Below are 27,717 nucleotides of genomic sequence, written 5' to 3' on the forward strand. Positions count from 1 at the left end.
TTAGAAATGATAAAGCACACTCACCTTGCTGTGCCTATTTGTTTGTGCAGGTAAGGTGTTCGTTCATTGTGCCATGGGAGTGAGCCGCTCAGCAACTTTAGTGCTTGCCTTTCTAATGATCCATGAAAACATGACACTCGTGGATGCCCTGAAGACAGTGAGCACTCACAGAAACATCTGCCCAAATATGGGGTTCCTCAGCCAGCTCCGGGACTTGGACATTAAACTGAATGAAGAGAGGAAAAAACACAAAGCATCTGCCACCACAGGCCCATAATAGAATATTGCTGAAAGAAAGAGGACAAAATCCTGCCTGCATCTCCTCTAGATGAACTGCATTTATAAATTTAGGACACAAGTTTATGGGACACCAGGACGCATGCTATTAATAAAAGTAGATTTTGCTTGATCTTTCCATTTTGCAAAGCCTTCCTAGATTTATATTTATGATTGCTTGTATACTCTATCCTTCACTCTCCACCTTAAAACATTGCAGTCTGCTAGCTTAAAAGAAAAAAAAAAAAAAAAAAAAGAAAAAGAAAGAAAAAAGAGAAAGAGATCAGGTTCCACTTCAGAAATAGCTGTGTTTCAGCAACTAGTGGAGCTCATATCACTTTATGAAGTGCTAGGCTATTTGAGGTGAAAGATGCCATATTATTTATGCTACAATAATGCTTAGAAGTTTTCTTATGAACCTGCCCCCCACCCCTTCACTCCCTGTATCTCAGAGGGTTTGTATTTTGAGACTTGAATCTGGCACTGGTTAGTTCTTGCTTTTACAATTGGTGGAGCTCCTGAGTTGGGGTAAGAGGCTGTTTAAAGGCAGAGCAGCTGGGAAAACAACGTAAGCCACTCTAAGAAATTATTCCAGGTATCTCTACAGGCCTTTCCTTTTGGCTGTTCATTAGAGCTTTTTTCCTCCATGTAAATACATTTCCTTGAGGGGGTATTCAAATATTGTTCATCTTACATACTAAAAATCATCCAGGAAATGCTGCAGAAAATGCTTCTAAAGAAGAAGGTGGGTTACCAGCTAAGGCTGGTGCAGGAAAATATTTGACAAAGTTCAATGTATCCCAAATTTGTCTAGTAGTTCAAAATTACAAAACTTGGGATTTTCTTTCTCAAAAATAAAAGGTTATTAACATTGCAACATCATATTCTGTGGCAGTTGCTTTTGTGAGGTGGACTGAAGTGAAAACTGAAGACACACAGGAATGGCAAGGGAGGTGTTGACAGGCATCAGGCTTTCATCTTTGTGTCTCTGGGCCACCATAAGAGCACTCAATAGCTACTGTCATCTGATGGATCAGTGCTGCCTGGAAACTATGTGAAGCACATCTGGCTTTTGGTTCCCAGCGGACAAGCATTTGCAGCACAAAGCCAGCTCCAAAGCCAGCTGGGGATGGCAGTTTGTATTCCTAGTACCAAACTCAGGAATGTAGAGGCTTGAAAACAACCCCATTATGTGAGCTGGTTACTCAAAAACAGCACAGCAGCAAGGGAAAACATTCCTTGACATTTCCAGCATTGTCTACAAGGCTAATTTCTGCCTTCAGGAAAAACAACTCAGCACCTTTTATAATGCTCTTAGGTGATACCTACATCTTCTCTGTAGGCTAGACTAGAGGAGTCAGAGCACAAAGCAGAGTATTTGGCACTGAGGATCTGACCATCATACCAAGGATGTCTCAGGGGACTTTACTTTGGACTAACCCTGTAGATTGGACATCCCTGAGCAGCAGTAGAGCAGTACAGGAACATTTCTTTGCTTTAGTTCCCTGCATAAGGAAACCATTTTATAAGCTCTAGGGCTGCTCTACAAAGGCAACAAACCCTCAGTAAGTAGGAATAGCCAAATTAAAAGTATGCTCCAGGCCCAAATCAAAATTTAATACGAATGTTTCCATTACCAATTAAATCTCACAAAGTGATTCAAACTTAGAGAACAAGTCAGGAAAAACCCCCAGTGTATATGTCTATAGAGATGCCTCCAGCCTCAAGCAGAACTATATTTTCTTATCCTTTCCCCTCTCAAAAGCAGGAATCAACCAGCCATTTTCGGGATGGAGCAAAGGGCAGAGCTCAGGAGTCAGTGAGGATATACTAAAACAGGGGCATATTAAACACATTTCACAGGATACAAACTTACCCTGCTTTTAAAACACTGACTGGAACAACTGGAAATCTGGAGCTTACTCTGATGGTAAAAATACTGTAAACACAGCAAAGTAACAGACAGAATGCAACTTCTCAGGCGGCATTGCCTTGCGGGCGGTTTTTCTCCCAAAGGCATGCTCCGCATCCCATCCCATATCATCCCGCATCCCGCATCCCATCCCATCCCATATCATCCCAATCCCATCCCGCATCCCTCTCCACATCGCATCGCATCCCACCCGCGCCCGCGGCTCCGGCTGCCGCCGCCAGGTGGCGCGGTCGGCCCGGCGCGCTCCCGGTCGGCCGGGATTGTGCCGGGAGGGTCCCGGCGGGGCCGCGCCGAGCGGCGGGCGCTGCCACCCAGCCCCGGACCCGCTTTGGCCGCTCTGTTCCGAGTTCGGGTCAAATCCCGGGGAAAGCGGTGTAGGCGATGCGGGGCCTGTGCTCGGGAACGCGCTCGCCCTGTCTCGCCGCGGGCGGCCCGCGCCGCCTGGCAGGCTCGGGCACGGCAGGGACGGACCCGCTGCCTCCCACACGGGCTAAGGCCGGCCATCCCCTCACGGCTCTCAGCCGGGCTGGGCAGCAGCTGCCCTGCAAGGAGCAGTCGGGGCACCGCGCGCTGGCGGGGCAGCCCTCGGGCTCCGTGTCCCGGCAGCGGCCGCGCCCCCGGCCGGTCAGAGCCGCTGGCACCGCCTGAGCTCCGGCGTCCTCCACAGCCCTGCCCCGCAGCTGCCTCACCCCGGCTGCTGCTGCAGGTCCAAACAGGGTAGCGGAGCACGAGTTACAATTAACAGAATTAAAAATAGGCCTTGAATAAACTGAACACCCGGAGAGGCTAGAAATTTGCTGTGCAGGTGGCACGTTAGGAGCAAAGTGAGTGGTATTATTCAAACAAAGGTAATCCAAGACACCGCAGCGCGGGAGCTTCGACTACCTGTAAGGCAAGTACCTTTAATCTTGTTTGCAAACCAGCCCCGGTGCGGGCAGCGCCGGCACCGAGCAGTGCGAGCCCCAGAGCAGCTCCGCCAGCAGCGGCCCCCGGCAGGGCCAGCCCGGAGCTGGGCCCTCGTGCTCAGCAACTCCAATATTTGTGAAATTCCAGTTTGCTTTCCAGCTGCACTTACGGGCTGAGGATCTCTCTCTGAAAAAGATGCTAAAAAAAAAAAAAAAAAGCCCATTTTATTTAAATACCAATCTGGCTTGTGTTTAAATTTCTTACAGATCTATCTTTAAGATAATAGCCATGAAACACTGGATGTGGGTTTCCTTCCTCTCAGCTGATGTTCACAAGTCGATCCTGGGAAAGGAGAGACTGTCCAGCCAGTTACACTGGAGAAAATGTGAAACAGACTATGAATAAAATGCTGTGCAGTTCAAAAACAAAACCTGGGAGAAACAAAATGAAAGAGTAAGCAGTTTGGAGGGGGTGGGTGTATTTTATTTTAATACTAACTCTTTATAGTTTGGGCTATTTATGGATTATTTATAACTAGGATCGAATTTTCAGACAGAAATGGAATTTTTAATATCAGCAGTCTTCCTCAGAAAATTTTTATTGAGGAAACATGCTTGTTTGGCTGTGGAAGCCATTGTGATGATTGGAGTAAAAGACTACAGAAGGAGAAGACTGGGTTAAATTAATTCCTTCTAAATACCTACCAGAAGACTTGCTGTCTGTATAGGGAGCTGGAGACTGAATTGTACCAGGGTAAAAAGGATAGCATGGCTATTTATAGCGCTGCCTTCAACACCATAGGAATTCAAAGGAAAACTCCAACTCAGCACACAGTCCTCTCATCATCTTCTTCTGTCAAGATTAAATGGGGCCCGAGATAATTTCCCCTACAAATCCTTTCTAGGAAGGATCTGTTCCTTTGTGCAACAAGGAACTACCATGGTACAAATCACTCCAGAGGCCAAGTCCTCCTCACCCAGCCAAATGTCACCACTTTCCTTTTGGTAGTCTGAGGAAGAGGAGAAAAAGACCCTTAGAAGCCTCAGCACTTAAACAGGAAAGACCAAAACATTTTGCCTGCTGTGCATCCTTTCTCCCTGTACTGCCCCCTGCCCTGCTCACACCGGCTGCTCTGGGAGACTTGCAAACAGAAGGGCAAATGTAGCTCCAGCACAATCCCAGTGCCAGGCAGCAAAGAGAGGAACAGGAGCACAGTACTGGCACACAGTCATGGTCATTCTGGTGTCACTTCAGAGGAGGCCCTTACCCTGAGTGCCCCTCTTGCCTCTGCAGAACCATCCATCTCTGGGGAGGAATGGGCTCCAGTAGGTGTGTGGGACACCTATTTATCAGTAGAAATTAGCTCTAATATTGAGAGTACAAATGAAAGCAGCTTTGGAAAGGGTATTAGCAGAAACCCGACTGCCACTCTAAAAAAAAGATACACTCCTGGAGTTCCTTAGCTCCACTCTTCTTTTAGCATCATGGTGCCTTAGATCTTTCCTTCTCATCTTCCACCTTCCAGTTTCTTTTTAATAAGAGCTGCTTTTTCATTCTTCACAAAGTGCTACATACTCTCAATGCTCCTCTTTTGTAATTCTGTTACCAAGCTGTCTGCTAGGTGGGGAGCAGAAGGTGCAGGACTTGGTGCTGCCTTTGAGGTACAGGTAATTATTATGTGCATCTGTTATTGTGATTGCTGCCTCAACAGGTGGAAAACATGCTGTTCTCTGATAGATTTGCAGCACTCCATGCTCCTGCCTTGTCTTTTCTCTAAAGCCAGTCGTGTGGTGTTCCTAAAATAATAAACACAGCCTCACTGCTGCCACAAAAACCCCTGGTAAATATATTTTTATGGGAATGAAGTATTAAAGGATTTGAACACTTACTCACTGAAAGCAAAATATGAGCAGTAAGGTTGGGTAAAGATTCAAAGGCTGGTTTGCTTCCTTTCCCTGGGGCACATCAAGGCTGTACTGTTTGCACTTCAGAGATGGATAGTGGGGAATTACTTAACCTGAAATGATGGAAACAATTCAGACTATAATAATACAGCATAAGAGTTTCTCATATTACATCTATTCCCCATACTGCTGGCTATACTCTGCCTTCAGATTCACGTGCACAACTCTCATTGGAATCTGGAGGAGCTGTATTTGAAGCCAAAATGTATTTCATTGTCTTTCTGAAGTCTCTCTGCAGCTTAGTGGCTAAATTCTGAGCTCAAGAGCTGGGAACAAAGCTTGTCTAAACATTTCCCAGTGTCTGTCTCTGTGAGATTCCCATCTGTTGTGTTTTATTTTGAATTTCATCTTCCTACTTTCCTAAAAACACAAAGCAGAAACACACATTTCCTCTGCCCTGGAGTGCAGGAGTCACCTAATTTCCCAGCAGGTTCTCTTAACAACATACAGTGAATCCAAGTTTGTCTAAAATTGCTACAAGCCCTTTGTGGAGAAGAAAGGGAGGAGACCAGAAATGTGGGCCAAGTTTCTGAGTGTTGTGAAAAGCCCCTGCCCCCCAAAGGGACTCCATTTCCTGTTTCCCCTCTCCCAAAAATGTCACCTGGGCTTGGGTTTTGTTAAAAGAAATATACATTGCCAAGTCCAGGATCTGGGTCTTTGGTTTGTGCTTCCTGCTGACACTGCAGAGACTACAAGAGCCATGAAAGCTGAGTCTGACTTTGGGGATTCACATTTGCAATAGCAGAACAAATTAAATGGAGAGCATGTTAAGTGAGTTGGGAGATTGTTGTTGACCAACAAATCTTCATTAAGTTCCCACACCAAGCTGTGCTGCACCTCTAATGAAACTGATCATTGTTTTTCCTTCTATGTTTCAACTATTTGCCACCAGGTTTGAGAGAAATTCAGACTTGCTTAAGGTTTAATTAGAAATAAAACACAATATGAATCCATCTTGCTCCATACATGCACCCAGTTTGGAACGGTTGGCGCATCTTTCAAATAGGCCAAGTTTCATTCTGTTCCCCACCTGTACTTACTGCCTTTTTTATTTACTGCCAGTGACTCATGGAGACTTTGTTCACAGGTTTATGGTGACTTTCTGGATCACTGGTTTGCATCACCAGATGTTTCAGCTCAGGAGTTGCCAGCATGAACCCCAAGAGTTCATATGACTTGCACCTCCCAAGAGCTAAGCCTGTGCCCAGAATAACAAGCTTTCATGGGATTACAGCAAAGTCCTGTTCTGATGATTTTTGTGACTGAAGTGAGGCTACCACAGCTGGGCCTCTGGAAGCTTTCCCTGCAGACCATTAGAGCAATCTGGCTCCATAGGTATAGCTCAGATACCAAGTTACTCTGCTGTATGGCTTTAAAAACACTCTGTCCAGTTTAGGAGAGAGGTTTAAGGGAAAAATACAAAGTGAACAGGAGGAAGTACTCAGCAGTACTGAGAATGACACAGCCTAAGCAGAGCAGGATTCTCTGCTCCAGATTGTTTTTGCCATGAGGGAAGAAACAATTACTGTCTCTTTTAAGTATAACATAAGAAACAAAATGTACATGCAAATATAGTAAAAATGGGGAAGTTAGCCTTCAGTATTATCCTTTGACAGATACCCTTCATGGTGGCCAAACTACTTGTTGGCCATGGAGCTTGGCCATGCCCCATACCACACTGTCCTCTGAGTCAGATAACACTCAAAAAATTTAGATGGCCCTCAACTTTTTCCATACATAAAAGAACATATCAATTATTTGGATCTATGCAGTAGCACCCCAACACACAAACTTATGGGTTTCCGGCACACGGGCACTGCAGCCTCCCCTTCACAAAGGTTCCTGTTGTGTCCCAGCTTGCACTGAAGAGTGCAACCACAACAGCTGTCTTTTAATAGGATTTGATTTCTTTTTTTTTTTGGGTTTGGATTTTTGGGGGTTTTTTGGTTTTTTTTTTTTTTTTTTTTTTTTTTGTTTTGTTTTATTTTGTTTTTGTATTAGAAATTACCTGTTGGCTATTCTATGGAAGAAAATATGTTCTGTTTTTGTAGTGGGTGATCTTTGACATTTGGGGACATATTTTTAACTGCTAGTTTGTTTTAGAAAAATGGTAAGAGTTAACCTGGAGGACAAATTATCAGAAATACCTATAATCCCAAGAGCTGACACAATTGCTGGGAAATTCTAGACCTCAAATCAGCTCTGCTATAGAATATGATGAATTTCTATTTTTTCCCCTCCACAGACTTAGTAGCAAGATTTTACAATAAGAAGAAAGCAATTTGCTTAGCTGACTTGGTATTTAATCTTCCCTTGCATCTCTTAGACTATACACACATAAGCAAGCAAGTTTCAGCTGTGTTCAGTCCCACTCTGACCTCTGTACTAACTTGATTTACTGGTTTTAGTTCTCAAATAGTGTATTACGTTATAACTCAAAGGATCTGATTAGAGCTAGCCGGTATTTTAATGATTTATGAGAGGCATCTGCGACTGCATGGGTAGCATATACATTGTGTCACTGCTGTAGGAGGAATTTGCATTGATCATACCAGCATGCTCCAAGACAAGAGCGTGTCAAATTCCTATCAGCCTGAGTTCACAAACTGCATCTGACAGGTGGCCAAGCTTGCACTGGGACTGACCATAGTTCTCATGGTGGGAATAAAACAAACCAGCTGGATTGTTTCTAGCCATTGCATTATGAGCAGATTTCCATTCCTTTCTGTTGTTCTGTCTTGCAGTGCTTAAGAAGGTGTTTATCCTTCCCAGTTTTGTAGCCAGAAACCTGGGCCACAGGAACTTGCAATCAGCTCTGTCTGTGGTTTATCCTTCTGCCAGAAGACACTGGTGTGAAATATAGGCTACTGGAACTAACCTTCCAGACCTCTCCACGTCTTGCCATGGCTATCAAATTGCTAGCAAGTCTCAGATCAGAGAGGCTGGGGTGTGAGAAAGATCAAGAAACAATTAAACAGCACAGTTGCTTTAAAGCCATAATGTCCCTGCATTTAATAAGAGATTATACTAATTTTTTTAAAATAACTATAATAAAAAGACTTTGCAAACACAGAAAGAATTGTTTTAGGAGCACAGTGATAAAAGGTTCTTATTCTTGGTTTGACTTTATGTGTTCTGAATTCTCTTTTGAGTATTGAAGTCAATATCTGCCCAAGCATTCCTAAAATCCTTGTACCCAAGAGCATGGAAGTCCAACCTTGATGGTTACTCACCTCCTGTTGTTAGCTGCCTTTTACTCACTTGTGGTGAGTAAAGGCTTTTGACTCACGTTAAACCCAACAGCAACTCTTCACTCAGGTCCAGCTATCGTTGCCACTCTGCCCTTCAGCTGCCTCCAGCTCAGACCTGGGGAGAGATACAGAAAAATCATCAAGCTTAACTTCACCATCTGCCCCTGTGCAGTGGAAACAGCCCTGTTCCTCACAGGATCACTGAAGTAACATGTATGAAAGTCATTCCAGTGCCCAAGAAACACCAGGGAATCTTGGCTGTCTGCCTCCTGCTGTTTCCCATCTTACTCCCTAGCAGGTTACTCAACCCTCCTGCTATGCCAGTGTAGGGAGTAAGTGTCTGCTCTCTCCTCTAAGCTGGGTAGCATAGAGCTGTCTTTGTGGTGCTGGTAGAGACCACAGGACAAGAACAAAGAGCAGTGAAACTTCTAATGCCCTCAAACAGAAGAGACACAAGAAAAAAAAAAAAAAAGAAAAAGCAATATATTGTTTTTAAGATAGAAGAACATACCAGAGCTAGTCACAGGGGAGAAAGGCTTTGCATTGTGCCATCCTTTTGGTTAGATCCTTGGGGCAGAAACCATTTGTAATGGGATTCTTTGAATTCTGAAGCCTGATGTTTTCAGTTCTGGGCTGGAGGACACTGCTGTATTAGTTATTGTTAACAGCAGCCTCATTCACCTTCAGATGTGGGCTGCTAAACTCTCTTGGGCCACAGTATGATGACCTAAGGGACTGCATTCCAACTGGGTTTTGTGCAAGGCACAGCACAGGAAATCCTTGGTGTTTAAACCTTGCCAAAGCAGGAAAGAAACATGACTTCAGGTCATATAGAAAGTGACCTGGGAAAATTAGATGAGGCTAGATTAAGAATATGCAACATGGAGTAAATCTGAGGAATGAAACCATAGCTGAGAGACTGGAAAAAACACCCAAGTGACACTTTGTCCTTCTTTGAGCAAGCTGGATGCAGGACGCCCAGCAACCCACCTGGCTTTCTCACATTGTGTTCAGTTGGACATGTGCTGTCCAGATCAACACCCCTTACACAGCAGACTGTATACAGAACAGTGTAGGACTTGGGCTCTGTGGTAGTTGCAATTTCAGCCCCAACAGCCATGGAGATGGAGCAGAGCTTGGGCTACAGCAGGAACAGGCTCTGTCTCCCACACAGTGACAGTGTGAGGCTGAAGAGCATCACAAAGGTGAGTCTCCAAGCCACCAGGTCTGCATCAGAGAACAGATTCAGCACATTTCAGGCCATCTGTGAATAAATCCAAGCTTGTATGTCTCCCCAGGGTCATGCTGTACTAACGTCATCCAGTAACAAAAGCAACACATGCTCCCTGCAAGTGCAGGCAGCAAATACTGGTAAAGCATTGCTACAAGCCATGAGAAAGCAGCTAGGATTTATGTTGTTCAGGAGGGGTGAGGACTTTGGAGTAGTTGTACCAAAAAACCAGTGTCAGCCAGACAACCCAGCTGGTTCTGACTGGCAGCTCCAAGAGAAAAAGCGGCACATGTTGCTCCTTATTTAGAGCAACCTGCATCAACTTGCCAGCCTGTCTTTCAGAAATGTTTCATCCTTCAACTTTTCAGTAAGCTTCTGAGGGTGCTTTTAGGAGGAAAAACAGAGTTTACCAATTCAGGGAATACCAGTTTTCACCCCCAACACGTTATTGCTGGAGGCAAGAGAGATACAGTGATGTAACAATTCATGAGCCCAGAAGAGCCAGCCTTAACACAGAACAACTAAATTTTAGGTAAGCTTGTCTTCAAGTGTAAGCATAGTGATATCAAGAGTGTTTCATAGCATGTCTAAGAACCGTTTAGTGCTATAATGCTATAGATTGGAATTTCTGTTTTCTTAAGAAGTAGTGAAAAATGTCAGTATTGAATGGAGGAAGGAGTCAGAGACTGTCAGAACTGACAGTGAAGTCTGATGGCTGAAGTCCATTGCAGGAGAAGACACCAGCAAAAATATTTGAGTAGGAGCAGTAGCCTGGCTGGGAGCTATAGAGACTCTCAAATGTGGGCATGGTGCTGTAGTCATAAATAGCATGGAGATGTGGGAGATGCATTTTGAACCAGCTGCTGTCTTTGGGTCATATGAAGTGTGTCTGCTGGTCTGCCAGATCAGGTTGGGTTAACGGGGTAAGGATGCAGTTGGCAGCTGAGAGCAGAGGTACCAATGGGCTCCAGAGGGCCTGGTCTTGCAGCTGAACTGTGCTCACAGCCAAAAGTCACATCTTTGCTGGGCCTAGGGCTGGAAGGGAACCAACTTTGCTTTACTTGCTGTTGCTTGCCAATAGCCAAGTTCAGGTCCTTAGAGCTCTACAGTGCTCTTGCTCCAGTTGAAGACTTCATGAACACCTAGTGCTGGGAGCAACACAACTCCCTGTACACCCTTAAACTCTCTGTTTCCCTGAATATGCAATGACATCATTACCACCTGAGGGCCCAAACTCTGCTCTTGGCAGGTAAAAGCCTTTTGGGTAACCTAACATTGGGGTTCTTGCTCTCAATGCATATTTATGTAATGATTGCTGGATGGCTGTAATTAAATGACTGTAAAGTACTACCTAAAATGCACCAGTAATAAATTCTTAATAGCTGATGCTATAACAGGCAGTTACACAAAAGAATATATCGTAACATGCAGATTGTTAACAGTGTCTGGGCCTGTTTAGTGCTCAGCTTTAAATAGTTACAATGCACACCATTAAAGAGCATGTAAAATTTGTAACTAGTAAATAAAAAGTCCAATTCAGAATCAAAATATACCCAAGCTTCAGTGGTGAAGAGGGCACAGAAGAGCTTGGGGTGGATAAACTACCTCTTACCTCTACAATCCTTGTGGTGGTGCTACCTATCAGCCATGGATTCTGTAAAGCATACTTCATGTACATTCCTCTGCCTGGCAGAGATTCTGTCCATGCCTCTGTCCTGACTCATAAACATGGTTAGGATCCCACTTACATTACAAATGTGTGATCAGGTACAGCAACCCATGGTTTTGCATTTTGTGAGGAAAGGATGGGTCAGGGGAAATTAATTTTTTTGCTCATATTTTTCACTTCTCTTATCCACTCAAAGCTGCTGTAAGGGAAATAACTCTACAGAGTTGGTTTCCCATGGCTAAAGAATAAAATAAACATACCTTCAAGACCCAGAAGAGTTAACAAAATCAGCAGGTGGCCAGGTTTTGCACACTTGGTACAACATTGCTGCACATCAAAGGATGGCTCAGTCTGTCTAGCCACTGTCAGGAGCTGCACACATGGCTGGTAAATACAAATGTACTAACCAGCTGATGACAAGAGAATATTTTATACTACAGTCACAAAAAAAAAAACCAACTCCAAGGCCACCCTGCCTTGGGGCCTGCATGCTAATGTACATCCTGAAACAGTCAAGACTATTAGGTTTGAGAACTACAGCCTGGGCCACAGACATGCTATGAAAAAATTAGACATTTTTGAGGCTTCTGAGGCCTGGCAATCCATAACATCAGTGGAAACAGCGGTAAATTCAACATATTTGAGAATCAGGATGGGTTGATTAAATTGTTCCTTACATTTGAGTTGTGCTTTGTATCAAAAATGTAGCTGCTGATTTCCCTGGATGGCACACAGAGAAAATTTTCCTTTGACAGTGGGGAAGCATCATAATTCCTCTAAAGTTAGGACAGAAAATGTTCACTAATGCAGTACTGAGAGGAAGAAAAGTCAAATGTTTTTGCCTTCTGCTGCCCAAAGCTGTCCAGACTAAATTTCTTTCTGTAAAGAAAAATTTAGTCTGCTCCTCAGCAGAGGCCCTGTGTGAGCTATGGAGAGCAAGTCCACCTAATGGATTTTGCCTCATCCCACCAAGTGGGTGCATTGCTCTAAATGCATAGCTGGGTTACACTTATGGGTCTGGAAGCCTCCACTAAATTTGGAAGTGCTGTTCAGATTACATCCTCCAGCTGCTGAAGAGATTTTGTTACAAACAGTTGGCTACTCAAATACCTTGTGCCTCCCTAGACACTGCCTCTGTCTCCGCTTTCAAGTCCAGCCAGCCCTACCTCAGTCATTGCAGTTTGATTCATACCATCTATATCTCGTAGTGCTCCTAGCAATTGATAAATTATGACTCCAGTGAGACTATTGGGTTAAATGCTAAGGAAGAAAGAATGATGACAGTAATACTTGTCATATGTGTGGCCGTGTAGCAACACAAAACCTCTCTCAAACATAGGTTAGCTTGGAGGAGCCTTTTCAGGGGATAGGCTTTCTGAGAAATGTTTATGGCTTTTGAATACATGATAGACATGAACTTGACATGACCTACTTGGCCAAGCCCTGAGCTTCAGCCTGGTCTTTTACCACCACAAATCAGTGTATTCGAAGTATAGCCAGACTGATATCTTCACTGGGACGGCAAGGTTATAGCACATAGCAGCTTGAGAAAAGACAGGATGGAGGCCGCTTTGTCCTCAGGATTTAAAGACTTGCAAATATTTTTACTAATGTCAGAAGAAAAATGGCTAAGTTCTACCCATACAGAAAAGCCAACATAGGCCCTGGGATGATTAAAATATTTGACACTTGATTGAAATGAGTACATTAACATTTTTCTAGTATACACAGATCCCTCCTTTATCTTGGCATTGGAAAATGCAAGTTAAAACAGAGGTTGTAAAGGCTTTCTACTAAATATCCTAGACACAAGAGTTGCTTTTTCCTCCTGACTTACCACAGCATCACGCTGCAGGATTTTCTGCTGCTTCATCTCAGCCTTCATTCCATCCTCTCAATTTGATCTTGTATCAAGGTAATGTTAAATTGTCAAATTGCGCTGACTTTTCATTTTGTTATTTAATTAAATATCGTGGAATTGGAGAAATTGGATAAAAGGTGGCATATGTTTCCAAGGACTGAGACACCTGTAAAGGAACCTGAAGTCTCTAAAGGCCCTCTCCCCAGCACAGCACTGAATAGCACCAATTCTGTTACAGATAAAGCTGCAGTCAGTGAATTAACTGAAACCCAACCAAAGGTGTATGCAGTCCGTAGGGGCATTCCCTACTGGGCAGATGGGAATCCTAGTCAGGAAGGAGATGTTATCTGGGACCACTCACAGGGCCACTTTCCTTTCTTCCTGGGATAGTTGATATATAAGGAACCATTGACCTGGTTGCTCTCATCACCCAACTGCAGCAAAGCCACTAACAGTCCAGGGAGGTGGCTACAGGGGCAGGCAGGGATGGTGGCACAAACAGCCTGTGTCACACTCTGGGTCACTCTGCATCATCAGAGTGACCTGCTTGCAATAGGCCTCTGGTTGCAATCCTCCTGCTAGTTGTAATTAAGGAATTCTATTGCATAGTACACATACAATTACAGTTGCAGTACCTGCTAATTCAAAATTAATATAAACATAATGGCAAAATTTCTCCTATGTAATTGAATAATTACCATAATACAACTCCAGCAGAGGAAAGATCAGGAATGTCTCATGTCATCATCATCCAGCATCATCATCCAGAAACCAGCATTTTAAAACTGTATTGCCTGTTCATACAACACACATCTTAGAAACAGATCCACTACAAAAAGTCAGTATAGAAGAAGTGAGCTGAGAATCATTACAACCATATTTTTTAAATTAACAGCCATCACATTATTACAAATAACCTTTTTCCTTTCACACTAATTTTTTTTAATCTATCCATGTTCATTATAAAGCATTACACATTACATAGCATTGTTTTCCTTAAACATGTCATTTTAGTAATGACACTTGATTGTATAAATTTAGTGAGTTAAGATGATATACTGATGCCAGAACTGAGTACTCATTTATTCAGAAAAAAAAAAAATGTTTTTCTGTCTGTAAATTTTCTATGTAAAGCCATTCTTTTTTCAGTGCATTCAATATTCACCATATTAGTTGAATAGTCCTACTGAGGCCTCTCTGATTTTGAATAATTCACAGCCTGTTAGTTACAGTCATTTCACATTTGAAATTTGAACTCTAGTCCTTCCTTTTTATTGGATGTAGACTTTACACAAACTGATGCTATTCTCCAATTAAAAAAATGTGACCAGAATGAAAATGAAATAAGTTATAAGTTATGAAATAAGTTATGCTCCCTTTTAGAAACAAAACAAAACAGTCTTTGAAGGAGCCCTTTTCCTTAGGTGCACTATATGTCACAGTTATCTGCCCAGCTCCTATGAGGCTTAGGAAAGCAAGGCTGACAGCAGCCTTCAGTCCTCTGAGGTAATAGGAAAATCAAAGTATTTATACAGTGGAGAGGGCAAGGGAGAAGGATAACAGGCAGTACTGAATAAGAAAAAACCAAAACAGCTTAAAGCAACTTTACAGGGAGTGAGAAGTGGCCTGGAGTGGCCATTAGACACACTGCAAGGAATTAGGTACATCAAAAAAGGGGAACATTTGCTGCAGATATTATGAGGTGGGAAGGATTGGAGAAAGTTGTTATTCTTGAAAATACTTAATGAACTGGCAGATGGCCCTGTGATCATGGCACAGGAAATCCAAGCCCCATTTCTGCTGCAGATCTCCTGTGTGGGCTCAGAGAGGTGTCCAAGATCACCAGCAGGAGCCAGGCAGAGCTGGCACAGGGGACACTGGGGTGGCCAGTGTCAATGCAGCAGTCAAAATCAATGGCAAATGCCTGTTCCAGTAGGGAATTCCTCCATGCCCCCTCTTGCATAAAGCCATCCAAAATGGGCAAGAGCATCTGCTTTTGTTTTCCCAGCAAAAGCTGACACTGGAGGAGATATGCACATTTGGGAGGGGAGCACATTCCACGGTGGAGCTCTTTGTAATGCTCTTGTAACAATGCAAGACCATTCTGGGAACATCACTTGGTGAAAGCTTACTGTACCCAAGAGGCCAGAGCTGCCATGGAGGTGGCAGGAGAAGGTGTACAGAAATGACAGAGGGCTCCTCTTGACAGCTGGGTGGCAAGGCAGATCACCTCATGCATGGCAGAAGGGTGACTTGTAGGGACCATTCTGTGGCCTGACACTTCCCTCCTTCTTTTCTATGGATATTTCAGGGAATTAGTTGCTTCATTTGCCCTTCAGCAAGGCACATATTAATATGAAGGTGCAATGAGCTCCCACAGCAGACTAGTCTTCAGAGCCTCTTGCTCAGTCTTTGTGCATGCAAAATAAAATTACACCAAAGTGTGAACTTAGGGCTAGAGAAAATACCTGGGTGGGAAACTAGGAGAACATTTCACCACAGTGTGTGCGTGAAAAGAAATGGCCAATGAAGGTGCTTGACCTTAAATACAACCTATTCGTTAACAATAGATAGGTTCAGCAGAAAGATGCAAGATTTCAGGTTTGCTGTCCTGGACTGTTTTACCCCAAACCACCCCTCAAATCATTTATGTAGAAGACATGCTTCAGGCAGTACCAGAGCAAGGCTTTGACTCACTACAACTTCACCCATGTCCTAGACAGGTGTTTCTATTCCAAGGCTCATGAGTTGACAGACTTCCTACTATCTCTGTAATACAGAGATTTGGGTCATTTTTAGAACATACAAGAAAAGAAGTATAATATTTTCTTAGAACAGAACCCTGGGAAAAATGTAATTTCTATTACCCTCTTAAAAAATCCTCCCAACAGTTCAAATCCACAACTAACACTGTAGAGGAACCACTATTTCAAAAGAAATGTACCATATGGAAACAGAGTAATTCCAAAGATAAAGTGATGCCTAAAAAAAAGTGTTTCTCCTTGTAACTGAAGTACTTGCTTCAAGATTAGAAATGGGATAGTTCTTGGAGGGAGCAGAGAGGAGAGTAATGCAAATTAAAACAACTTACTAAAAAAAATTAGTCCATGCTCGTATAAATGCTCAGCTGGAATCACTGTAACTCATCCACATTTTTCTAACATGAACATTTCTCATGAGGACAACCAGTATGGCCCGTAAATACCATTGGAAAGAACCAAACTACTTCTTTCAGAGTTTTCCCCATTGAAGTTGACAATTAATTAACCAGTGAATAAGATTTTGCATGACCGATTCTACTCTGTCCAGATCAGTTTGTTGAGCAAATCAGAAGACAAATCAGATTAAGTATATATAAGAAAGCCCTAGTTACCTGGTTAAAGGAAAACTTCAGCATACCAGGTTAATTCTTTGTTTCTACACCCTTTGAGTAGATATATTTAAACAAGACATTTTCCATAGCATTACCTCTTTCCATGTGAAAGCAGAAGCCTTGTGCTGGCACATCAAGGGCTGGGCTTTTTCTCTGTGCTAATAATAGCATGTAGAACTCCAGAACAGTAGTAGGAACTTCCCCATTTCCTATAAAGAAAATAATCTTTAAAAATATAATGAAGTTTAAATAAACTTTTTGACAAGGTAAGAGGAAGGAAGGAACCTGTCAGAAATATCTCTGGCTGGTGGTGAATATCTTCTCTCACCTTTCAGGATGGCCTGGGACTCCTTGTGCAGCCAGGACTTACGGCGGCCTAGGATAAGAAGTGCCTCAAGCGGGATGCCCGACTGTGGGAGCAGCACTGGGACACCGTCCCTGGAGGAGCTGCGGCGCCTGCTCTGCACACGCACACACCCCACAGGGCACGTGGATGAAGTCTGGCCAAACCTTTATGTGGGAGACCTGTAAGAGACAGGAAGGGCTGAAGGTTATTGCAACTCTTCCCCCAAATCTTCCACTCTTTATTTAAAAACAGAGAGCTAGGCAGTAATCTGGGACCTCTCACAACAGATCTGAGTGTTGAACAAGATTGAACTATGCATAGGATGCTGTAGCATAGAGAAAATGCATCCCAGCTGACTAAATATCTCCTGCCTCCTGGTTTCTCCTCCTGCATTAGTGCAGGAGTGACACACTGCAGCAGCCCACTGGAGCTGTGGCATTGCTACTTCAGGCAGTCATGCCAAAGCTGGGTGAAACAGGATCGAGCTCATTTTTCTCCTCCTCACTTTGCCAGATGGCATCAGTCCTCTGAACTGATGAATACTCAGCAGAGGTGACTTGGTGAGAAAGTCTTTGAAATCAGAAAACCCTTAGCTTGTGCAGAAATATCTCCACCACCACCTTTCATCAACTGAGAACCATCTAAACATATGTTTGGGAAAAAACTGAGGGAAATCTAAGAGTTAGTTTCTTAACAAGTCATTTCTGTCTTAAAGCATTCTGATGAACACTTTGAACCTGATCAACCTGTCAATAAAATAGCCATTACCACTTGCTGCAGTTGTAACAAACTCCCCATCAGCAGCATGTTCTTCCCTGCGTGGCAATGCAGCAGGCAAATCTAATTCCCCATCTTTCCTCCAGGTACGTTGCTCGCGACAAGGCGCAGCTGAGCCGCCTGGGCATCTCCCACGTGGTGAACGCCGCTGCCGGGAGGTTCCGCATCAACACCGGGCCCAAGTTCTACAGCGACCTGCCTGTGCATTACTATGGAGTAGAAGCAGAGGACAACCCCAACTTTGATCTCAGCATTCACTTCTATCCAGTTGCTCACTACATCAGAGAAGCACTGAATTCCCCAAGAGGTAGCTAGACTATCTGTGCATGTTGCATATTTTCTGCATAGTAGATAAGCAGGGAAAGGTATTAAATATTATTTAACATAGACCAACTCACCTGCATGTGGGTAAGAATGCAGATATCCAAATAAAGTAGCATCCTACCTGCCTCCTCAACTCCTACTGGTAGTTCTGTTTCACTGAAACAGGGAAGGATGCACTAAACAGGCTTTTAAAGGGGTTCTCCCTATGCCTAGTATTATTCATCAGCAAAAGACAAAACAGCAAGTGTCCTTCATTACCTACAGTGACACACTGCCCTGGGAAGAAGCACATTATTTGATATTTTCAAATTAGTGATGGGATTTAAAAAAAGACAAGGGCAAGTGTAATATTTGAATATGAAGATTCAACTACAATGCTACAATCTGTGCAAGTCCTACAAACAATAGGGAAGAACTTACAAGAAAGCAATTCTATAGAAGGGAGCAAGCAACATCACCAGCCTAGAATAATGTCATGCTGTTGCTAGAAAATAGGAAGACAACCCACTAAAGCCTTAGATTCACTAAATACGTGCCAGGTGCAACACCAGAGGCTTGGGGCCAATGGGAGATCATTATTATTAAGGGCAAGCCTTCACAAAAGCAAGTCATCGCTGTGCCATAAAACTGTACAGATACTACTCAAAAGTAAGTGATTTAATAACAGTTGCACACTCAGTAAAACTGTTTGCTTGCATCATGGTGAGCTTTAATTGCAATCAGGTTCCTAAAGTACTAACTACCCAGCTTAATTGTATGCATTGGTAGATCTGATCCACACCCTACTAGCTACGAAGGGCAGGCACAGTAACTGCAAACAGTGTACCTTCATGCTAGGTACCTGTGCATTTCCTGCTCTTTGGAGGGCTTGCTCTGTTCTGTTAGAAAATATTTGCCCTTGTGCAACTTAGGGCTGCATTTGGGGAATTTGGATTTTCACCCATTTTTATTACAGCATACGCTATTTGCAATTGAAGTCATTATTGGCAGTGCTCCAGAGAAAGGTAAGATCCAAAATCTATTCATGTGTGTAAAAGCAAAGTTCCAAGTCAATTGACTAAAGACTGAAAACAGCAGATGAATTGTAGAAGCCACAATAGCAAACAAAACTAGTGCTTTGCAAAATGCATGCCGAAATACTAAGTTATGAATGCAGAACAAGTTACAGCTCAAGGCATATTTGTCCCTGCTCCCATGCTTTTAGTATTGTTTTACTGAACTCCATATGGAAGTAGAGTTCTGGGAATGGAGACAAGGTGAAATTTAATCATACGCTGTCCAGCTGTTGCTGACATTCATCATTTTAAGGAAAGACCAACAGTTTAGAAAATATATAAACAAGATGTTCTGGAAGCATAATTTTCTGAGGTACAGAAATTTAGCAGCTAAATACCCATGACCTGTGCAGGGATGAGACAGGGAGAGGATTGTTATTCACATCATTTAGAAGAAGAAAAAAACTGGTGTTTATTATAAGCAGTGAAATTGAGCAACAAAACAAAATATACCAGGTGACAAGAGGCCTGTCCATATTAAATACAGGATGTAACAAGGTACTACTGCTTGGTTGAGAAGTCATTTAAGACTACTGCTTAACTGTTACAAGCAAATTCAACATCAATTTTTTTCTTTAACATAAATATATTACCCTTTTTACCTAAGAGGACGAGTCAAAGTTAAGACTGTATGAGGCACAAATGTATTTAAAACTAAGAAGCAAGTACTCATTAGAATTAGATAAGAACTGTTATTTCCATCATGCTTGAAAAAGAAATCTGATGCTTTATACCACAAGTCCAGAAAACAGCATAGACAGATTTATTCCAGATTCCTACCTTAGCTGAACAGAATATTATCTTTGATGATGTTAGGAGTTCATTTTTAAGGCAGTTTCTTAAAATGGAGGTGTCAGAGTGTGAGCAAAAGGAAGCAGAGACTTGCTCCTACTTGGGAGCTGTTCCTGTCATAGTGGTCAGCGGCTGCATTGCACTCTGACTTCCTTCATAGTCTTTGTTGCAGAAATTAGACAACATGTGCACTACTATTGCAGCCATGCCACATCAGCATTATTTTATGATCCCTACTTCCTTGACTGCCTTTCCTTCAGCACAGCCTGGCAGTTTCTTTGCCATGTAACAGAGCTGTTTGGGAAGGCTCAGACGAGAGTGAACAGATGCACAATCTGTCCCCTTTCCTACAAGGAAAAATATGGACTTGGGAAAGTATTAGCCTTCTCCCTCATGGTCAACCTCAAAGGACAACACCTTGAATATCAATCTTGACCCTTTGAATGGCCACCTGTGCAATTTGCATTTCTCTGGAGTGCAGCTAAACCTGAAGTAAATCAGCGAGGCTTTGTGAAGTCTAACAGAAGGAGGAAGGAAAGAGAACTTGATGAAAGCATGTCATGAAAATGATTAAACTAAGACTGTGCTGAGAGAAAGATTCCCAAGTAGAGAGCTTTGCCTTTTATTGACCTCTGAACATGTTTAAAACAATCAGGTTAAAACCACCCATTAAAAGCTTGAAATGGCAGACTCTCAAAGTCATTTCCCTTCCTCCATTTCAGTAGAGCAAATGAAAAGCTAGGCTCCCTCTCCTGTCACCTTCTTGTTGTGGGAGTTATGAAAGCTGCTTAACTTTGGAGAAAAGGGTCTTCTTGCTTGCCTCCACTGTGTGTGCATTACACACATCAGTCTGACCTCCCACTCTGCAGCAGATGACAACTCTTACCTGCTCTGACTTGCCACTATTTAAAGCTCTCTGTAGGCTTCTTGCTATTTTCAGCTGTGACAAAACAGATACTGGATTAATCAGGAAATAGGCAGTGGATCTGCACCTGGCTAAAATCTAACAGGAGATGAGAAAATAGTAGAACAAGCCTCTAGGGCCTATTAGCCCAGCTGAGCTCTCCTGCTGAGCAGAATACTTCAGCTGGATCCAATGGAGTGAAGGCAGCTGGGACATTGACTATGGGTGACAGATCTGGAGCCTCATCTTAAGCCAAATTGAATCCATCCTGCAAGAAAGCAAGGGCTAGTTTAGGACATTTATCTCATTTAATGATGATTAGTAAAAGGACAATAAGTTATTATGTGTTTTAATGACTGATCTTGTTCAACAACATTGAATTTCCTAACTTGAATTTGGCCAACAAAGTTGAATGTACAAACTTTATCCCTAGTGCAAACCCTTTGATGTTAGTAGAGTTACAGCAGGCATGAGCTGGATAGAATATCCATAATCCGCTGTTAAAAACCAAGTATTATTGTTCTGCACAAATCCCAGACAGATGACAGTTATTGTCTGCCTCTGCAAAAAGTAGCTTGAGATGTGTGGTGCAAAATTTCAAATAAGGATTGCAAGATTTAATAATGCCAGAAGCTAAGTGCCCCTACTTCTCCTCAGTTAATCCCATTATTCCTAAGGGATCCTGTTTCATGTTCAGAGAGGAGGTTGCAACATGGTCCCCTAATGTGGGACCAGTCCAACTTCTTTTTGCACTGTATGTTAAATCAGATGGGGGTAGGGAAGACAGAGTTGGAAGCTGACAGCTCATGGCAGGGATTCTGTGGTGTGGGAGATGTGGTTATAACCTCCTTGCCTACAAAACGGCAAGGGAGCTCTGTGAGCGCTGCTCCCCGTGGCTGTGCTCCAGCAGCCACCAGCAATCCCAGCCTGAGTGCTGGGACCTCTCAGCTGCCTCCTGTGTGGGGCCAATGGAAAGGCTGGAATCACCCACCGCAGCCAGCCCACCACAGCCAGCCCACGATGGAACGGCTGGAATCACCCACCACAGCCAGCCCACCACAGCCAGCCCATGAGGGAACAGCTGGAATCACCCACCACAGCCAGCCCATGAGGGAACAGCTGGAATCACCCACCACAGCCAGCCCATGAGGGAACAGCTGGAATCACCCACCACAGCCAGCCCATGAGGGAACAGCTGGAATCACCCACCACAGCCAGCCCATGAGGGAACAGCTGGAATCACCCACCACAGCCAGCCCACGATGGAACGGCTGGAATCACCAACGCAGCCAGCCCAAGATGGAACAGCTGGAATCACCCACCACAGCCAGCCCATGAGGGAATGACTGGAATCGCTCACCACAGCCAGCCCACGAGGGAACGGCTGGGATCACCCACTACAGCCAGCCCACGATGGAAGGGCTGGAATCACCCACCACAGCCAGCCCACGAGGGAACGGCTGGGATCACCCACCACAGCCAGCCCATGATGGAAGGGCTGGAATCACCCACCACAGCCAGCCCATGATGGAAGGGCTGGAATCACCCACTACAGCCAGCCCAAGATGGAAGGGCTGGAATCACCCACCACAGCCAGCCCAAGATGGAAGGGCTGGAATCACCCACCACAGCCAGCCCATGAGGGAACAGCTGGAATCACCCACCACAGCCAGCCCATGATGGAAGGGCTGGAATCACCCACCACAGCCAGCCCATGATGGAAGGGCTGGAATCACCCACCACAGCCAGCCCAAGATGGAAGGGCTGGAATCACCCACTACAGCCAGCCCAAGATGGAAGGGCTGGAATCACCCACCACAGCCAGCCCATGAGGGAACAGCTGGAATCGCCCACCACAGCCAGCCCGCGGAGCAGACTGCCTCAGGCGCTGGTCACATGCAGGATGCCACCAGGGGTTCAGAGTGTCACTTCACCCATTTGCAGCCACTGCTAAGAGACGAGGGTCTGACCCTGTAAACAGAACCAAATAGCAACACAGCTTTTGTTTCCTTACTCAAGTTTAACATTCAATTTGTTTGCTAAAAATAATCAGACAGTAAATTCAAATCTGCTTTCATTAGAGCAATTTTACATTAATTAAATCATTTCACATGACTGATTTATCTGCAACAAACAAGTCATTTTATTGTCAGTGTACCAGCATTTATCATAGCCCTTGTTTCACTATGCACAGAGGTTAACAGTGTTTGAATACATATTGCACTTGTAAAAGAGATAATCTACCTAATCCTCATGGGAACAGGTGATTAGAGAACCATGCAGATTAGGACCAAGGTCAGTACTTGGGGCTTGTCCAGGTTTTTGCTGAGACACCTTCTAAAGCACTTTGCTGATAGAAGAGAACTCTTCTGAAGTGCAGATAAGCCAGAGAAACAGGGAAGAAAAATCAGTGCATTCTTTTTGGACACAGTCTTCTCTTAGACACAAACACAAAACAATAGAGAGCCAGCCTGTACAAGCAGGAGTCTGGCATTTGTTCTGCTTTCTGTGCCTCCATCAAAAACACAACAGGCAATATTTAACAGCCACATTTATACCTGTGCTCAGTTGAGTCTTCAGTTCAAGACTGCTAGTGGGGCAGAACATTTTCAAAGGCAGAAGCCTTCATACAGATGAGGGGGGAAGGACTCAAACAATTTTACAAAAACTAGATTCAGAACATCAAGTCTCCCATCTCCCATCCAGTTTATGCACAAATTTAGATTTAATTTCAAAATATATAGTGATGCAAAATCAAATCTAACATCAAGGCCAGTTCTTTCTGGTATTTTTTTCTCTTTTTTTCCCTTATAATGCAGTTCAAGCCATAAATTCTTTTTGTTTTAGTTTGAGAGTGCTGGTAGCTTAGAAGTTTTCAGACAAAGACAAAAAAAACCCAAAAAAACCCCAAAAAAACCCCCAAAAAAACCAACCAAACAAAACCCCCAAAAAAACCAAACAACCCAACCAAATGAAAAAGAGTCGTTCTGATTCTGAGAAAAATTTCAGAACATTTTGTTTCTTGGCTTCTGTTATGAGAAAAATTTCAGAACATTTTGTTTCTTGGCTTCTGTTATTTGGGGTGCACATTTTGGGTGAATATCTGGATTTCCCATTCCTGCCAACACACTGCATTTAGGCCTCCTGCAAACTACTGAGGTAAAGATTTTTCAAAAATCTTGTGGCCTAGCCCTTTTTGCAGTATTCTTCAAAGTGAAATTGTTCTCCTGATTCCTTTATGCTCCTCTGAAAATCTCAGACCAGGGTTACTTGGATCCCAAGTGCCTCCTCTGGGGAAGATAATGCAGCATACATACCCTACACGGCTGGTGGAAAGGCTAATGGAAGCGCAGCACACTGAATAAGAAGTCTGATGGAAGTTCAAACTAGCATTATCTTTTAGCAGGGGTGCAAAACATTTCTCCATATGCCCATAAAAAGCAGGACTTTACTTCCAAGAATTTACATGAAGTTAATGGAATTGACAGACATAAGCAATTTAACTGGAAGAAGGGCATCAGTATCTCAGTAAATTCTATGAAACTGCATCTGGATGAGAAAACAGAAATAGAAATTCTGCAAACTGGCCTTACATTGGAAAACCTCTTCCTTCTCCCAAAGGTTTTGGTGCCTGGTCCAAGTCTGCTGTCACCAGAGCTGTTTTTGCCACTTCCTTAGAGACTATATTTGTCCCTTTATTTCTACTGAAGACGTGTCTATCTTTAGAGCTGTGCTCAGATTTCTCATGCCAGGATAATGAGAGGTGGCTGTGTCACATACATTGTGGAATTCAACACTTCTCTCAACCTGCTGGCCAGAGCAGCTTTTCACAACACATGCTCACCCTCTCTGAGCATGTGGCTGTGCCATCATCATTAGTCAGAACTAGAATGGTTGCTAAATACATACTGTGTCATAAACAGAATGGGATTTAAGATTAAAAGCTGTGCACAAAGTACCCAGAATTAACACCTAGGGCGATGGGGGCAATCAGTCTGAGGGTTTTGTCTGGATCTAGGCTTATCATTCAACAAGGATATTTTTGTCTTGCTCCCTAGTAATAGAGAAATTAAGATGCTGTAAGCACAAACAAAACAAGGAACTCGTCATGAAAAGCTGTCTGTTCTTTCTACCTCTCCTTACATTTTGTGGAGAAGCAGCATTTGAGATAATCTATTCCATGTCAAGAGGAAAAAAGTAACATGGGATTGTCGTCGCTGATTTTTCATCTTTTCTGGATATAAACTGTACAGCCACTAAATTGCATTTTGTACAGCTATACAATGAATCAACAGGAGACCACACATGTGACAGTCTAAAAAAAAAAACTTAAAAAAGTAGAAAATACTTTGTTTCAAACTTGTGAAGATTTCCAGTGAAGAAATGTTCAGAAGTTTCCATGCTAAAAAGACATTTTCTTCAGCTGTTTTAATGGGAGGTTGTTCGTTTGGTAGTCAGAAGTTAATATCTGCTTCTAATCACTTGTTACTCTACTAATGCTGAGTTGCTGGGTCACAGTCTCTGTGAGAAAAATAGACCTGATTGCAGCAAAGGACAAGAGAACTTGAAAATGTTCAGGCATGATTATAATTGAGTAGAACAGTTATACAGCAATTGAGTTTCACTCTCAATTAAAAATTTCTCATTTATCTTACCATGTTTGTGAAAGTTGAAGCATTTTACAATATTTACAGGATGCAAATTTTCAGCTTTTGGAATGAGCTCTTTGTTTATATCTAGAGGGAAAGGATCACAAACCTGAATTCTTCCATCTGAGGGCAAAATTTTCCTTTAATTAAAAAACTTTCTTTAATTTCAAGTAAGACCATTTAAAAATATTCATCTCCTTCCAATGGATCAAAGTCACACATTAGAAACCTAGGAGGCAGTTGCAATACAGAATTGAGCTTCTTAGGCTGCTTCCATTCATGATCACCGCAGGAAAACCAAAAGCAGAGCAGGGGGAAGGAGGGAGTTACCCTGCTGGATCTCTGGAAGGTGTTCCCTGAGGCTCACTTACAGCAACAGAGGAAGGATTCATCATGTTACTCTTAATGAACTCCTAATGAAGATGCACACCTTGTACTGAAATCTCTGGAAAACTAAAAACATTTCATACACTGTCTTCCTATGGTCACTTAATAAACAGGGGGAAATAGAGGCATTAGGGAAGGACAGTGATTAGTATGGGGTAGGCTACAGAAATAAAAATGCATAAGTGAGCTGGTGCAAATGCCATATACAAACAGCTGTTCTTAATGATAACGCCTATTTTCTTCACACTCTTGCAAAAAAGCCTGAGCAGCAGTCAGCACCCTCAGAAAGCATTTCTGCCCTAAGCAAGAAGAAAGAAGAATTTGTGGAAAACCAGGAGTGTTGCTGTAACAGCACTGAGCAATCCTGAGCATTGCACTTCTGAAATCCCAAGTTTCCAGGCCCCTCTAGTAGTAAGTAACCTGCCAAGGCTGCTTCCCACAGCACGGCCATCAAGCGTGAACTCATGAAACTTTGCCAGCAAGTACATCACTCCCAAAACCACACATGAGCAAGCAGGGACACAACGGATGGCAGGCTGGGCAGGAGGGATAAGAGTGTGCTGTCAGGCTGACAGCTAACCTCAAACAAGCAACCATGGATCCTGGAACACAATTAGGAATTTTCTGTCCGCAGTCAGTAAAAAACCCATGTTCCCCAACCAGGGGAACTGTGCCAGGGCTGCTCTATAAGGCTGTACACACCTGCTTGCCCATCTCTAATACCAGCTTCCATCACTGCTCCAGCACAATAACCCCCACCATGAGGCATGCTGGCATAATTGCAACTCTCTCTCCTTTTCCTAGGCAAAGTTCTGGTTCACTGTGCAATGGGAATCAGTCGGTCTGCAACTCTGGTCCTGGCTTTCCTAATGATCTGTGAAGGTCTGTCCCTCACCGCCGCCATTCAGACTGTGCGCTCCCACAGAGGCATCTGCCCCAACTCCGGCTTCCTCCAGCAGCTTCGGGACTTGGACCTCCGGTTAGGGAGGGGCTCAGGCAGAGGAGCAGAGGCCTGCTAGTGCCAAGAAGCAGCTTTGTCTCCTGGCACCAGCCCAAGAGATGCTGCCCTCTCTGAAGAGTGCAAGGATGCTGTCAGGACTGCTCTGTAGCTGCATGGAGAAACTCTGGGGAAAGGCTGAGCATGAGCAAACTCTTAGGAACTGTCAGGCATGTATTCTTTGCATAAGCACACTAATTGGAAAGCAAATGGAATAAAGAAAGATTCAAGCTGGCAGTTTTGCTCACCTGGGCCTGTTTATTTAACTACCTGTTGGGCAGGGCACAGGGAGCAGCTGGGTTTTCATATAGAATTAAAAGTCAGCACAGTCAACTTGAAAAAATACTTCTTACTTGCTTATAATTGCATTTATTTGGCAAGAGGGAAAATGACTAAACTAGTAAAATAAAAGGAAAGCATAAGGCTTTTAAGCAAATCTTTAACATTTCACATCCAGCTGGCTTAGGGTGAGACTGCAGGTTTTGCAAGCTGACATGGTCCTTTGGTCTGACGTGGTGACACTAGTCAGGATCCAATTCAGACCATGGGCTCCCTCTGCTACAAGCCATGGAGGTTTTTGCTGGACCTTCACAAGTCCTTTTTGCTTCAAATCTGTGGCAAATACTCAGAATTTAAGGACCATGAAATCCTCAGGAGCCAACTCGAGCTCTGAAGCAGACGCTGCACCCTGGGGCCCAGCTGTCGACAGCTTCTCTGCTGGTCAGAGAGAGGAAGGTGTCCCCTTGCACGCATGGAGCAAGGAGCACGCCCAGGGCACACTGCCCACTGGCACACTGCAGGGCAGCACAGTGCCAGACAAATATCCTCCTCTGAGCTTGCAACCCGACACTTGAAATCACATTCCCCAGATTTCCCTGTTTTAATGGAAAGTCAGAACCTAGTGTCGTCATGTCAGAGCAAAAATGAGCAATGCCTCTAACAAATCCAAAGCAGCAGCTCTGCATTTCAATTACTCTTTTACGCCCAATTGGCCACATTTAATCTTGTGAAGAACTCGAAGC

General features: G+C 43.5%; 2 protein-coding genes across 4 annotated transcripts in view; both read left to right on the forward strand.

Annotated features, from left to right (window-relative positions):
- LOC131561144 (dual specificity protein phosphatase 13-like) overlaps positions 1–1,065 on the forward strand; it is a 28,060-nt gene extending 26,995 nt beyond the window's left edge. For all 3 annotated transcript variants that reach the window (XM_058810300.1, XM_058810301.1, XM_058810299.1), the window contains exon 5: positions 51–1,065. In XM_058810300.1, coding sequence (XP_058666283.1) covers positions 51–277 — 227 coding nt within the window. In that variant the 3' untranslated portion in view covers positions 278–1,065. The remainder of the gene's footprint in view (positions 1–50) is intronic.
- Positions 1,066–2,895: 1,830 nt separating this feature from the next.
- On the forward strand, positions 2,896–26,859 carry LOC131561336 (dual specificity protein phosphatase 13-like). Its single transcript, XM_058810609.1, has 4 exons — positions 2,896–3,101; positions 16,800–16,991; positions 17,674–17,894; positions 26,503–26,859. Exons 2-4 carry the CDS (start codon positions 16,801–16,803, stop codon positions 26,715–26,717), a joined length of 627 nt encoding a protein of 208 aa, XP_058666592.1. The 5' UTR covers positions 2,896–3,101; position 16,800; the 3' UTR covers positions 26,718–26,859.
- Positions 26,860–27,717: the final 858 nt, after the last annotated feature.

This window comes from Ammospiza caudacuta, chromosome 9 (genome assembly GCF_027887145.1).
Source record: "Ammospiza caudacuta isolate bAmmCau1 chromosome 9, bAmmCau1.pri, whole genome shotgun sequence".
In the NCBI taxonomy this organism is placed as follows: domain Eukaryota; kingdom Metazoa; phylum Chordata; class Aves; order Passeriformes; family Passerellidae; genus Ammospiza; species Ammospiza caudacuta.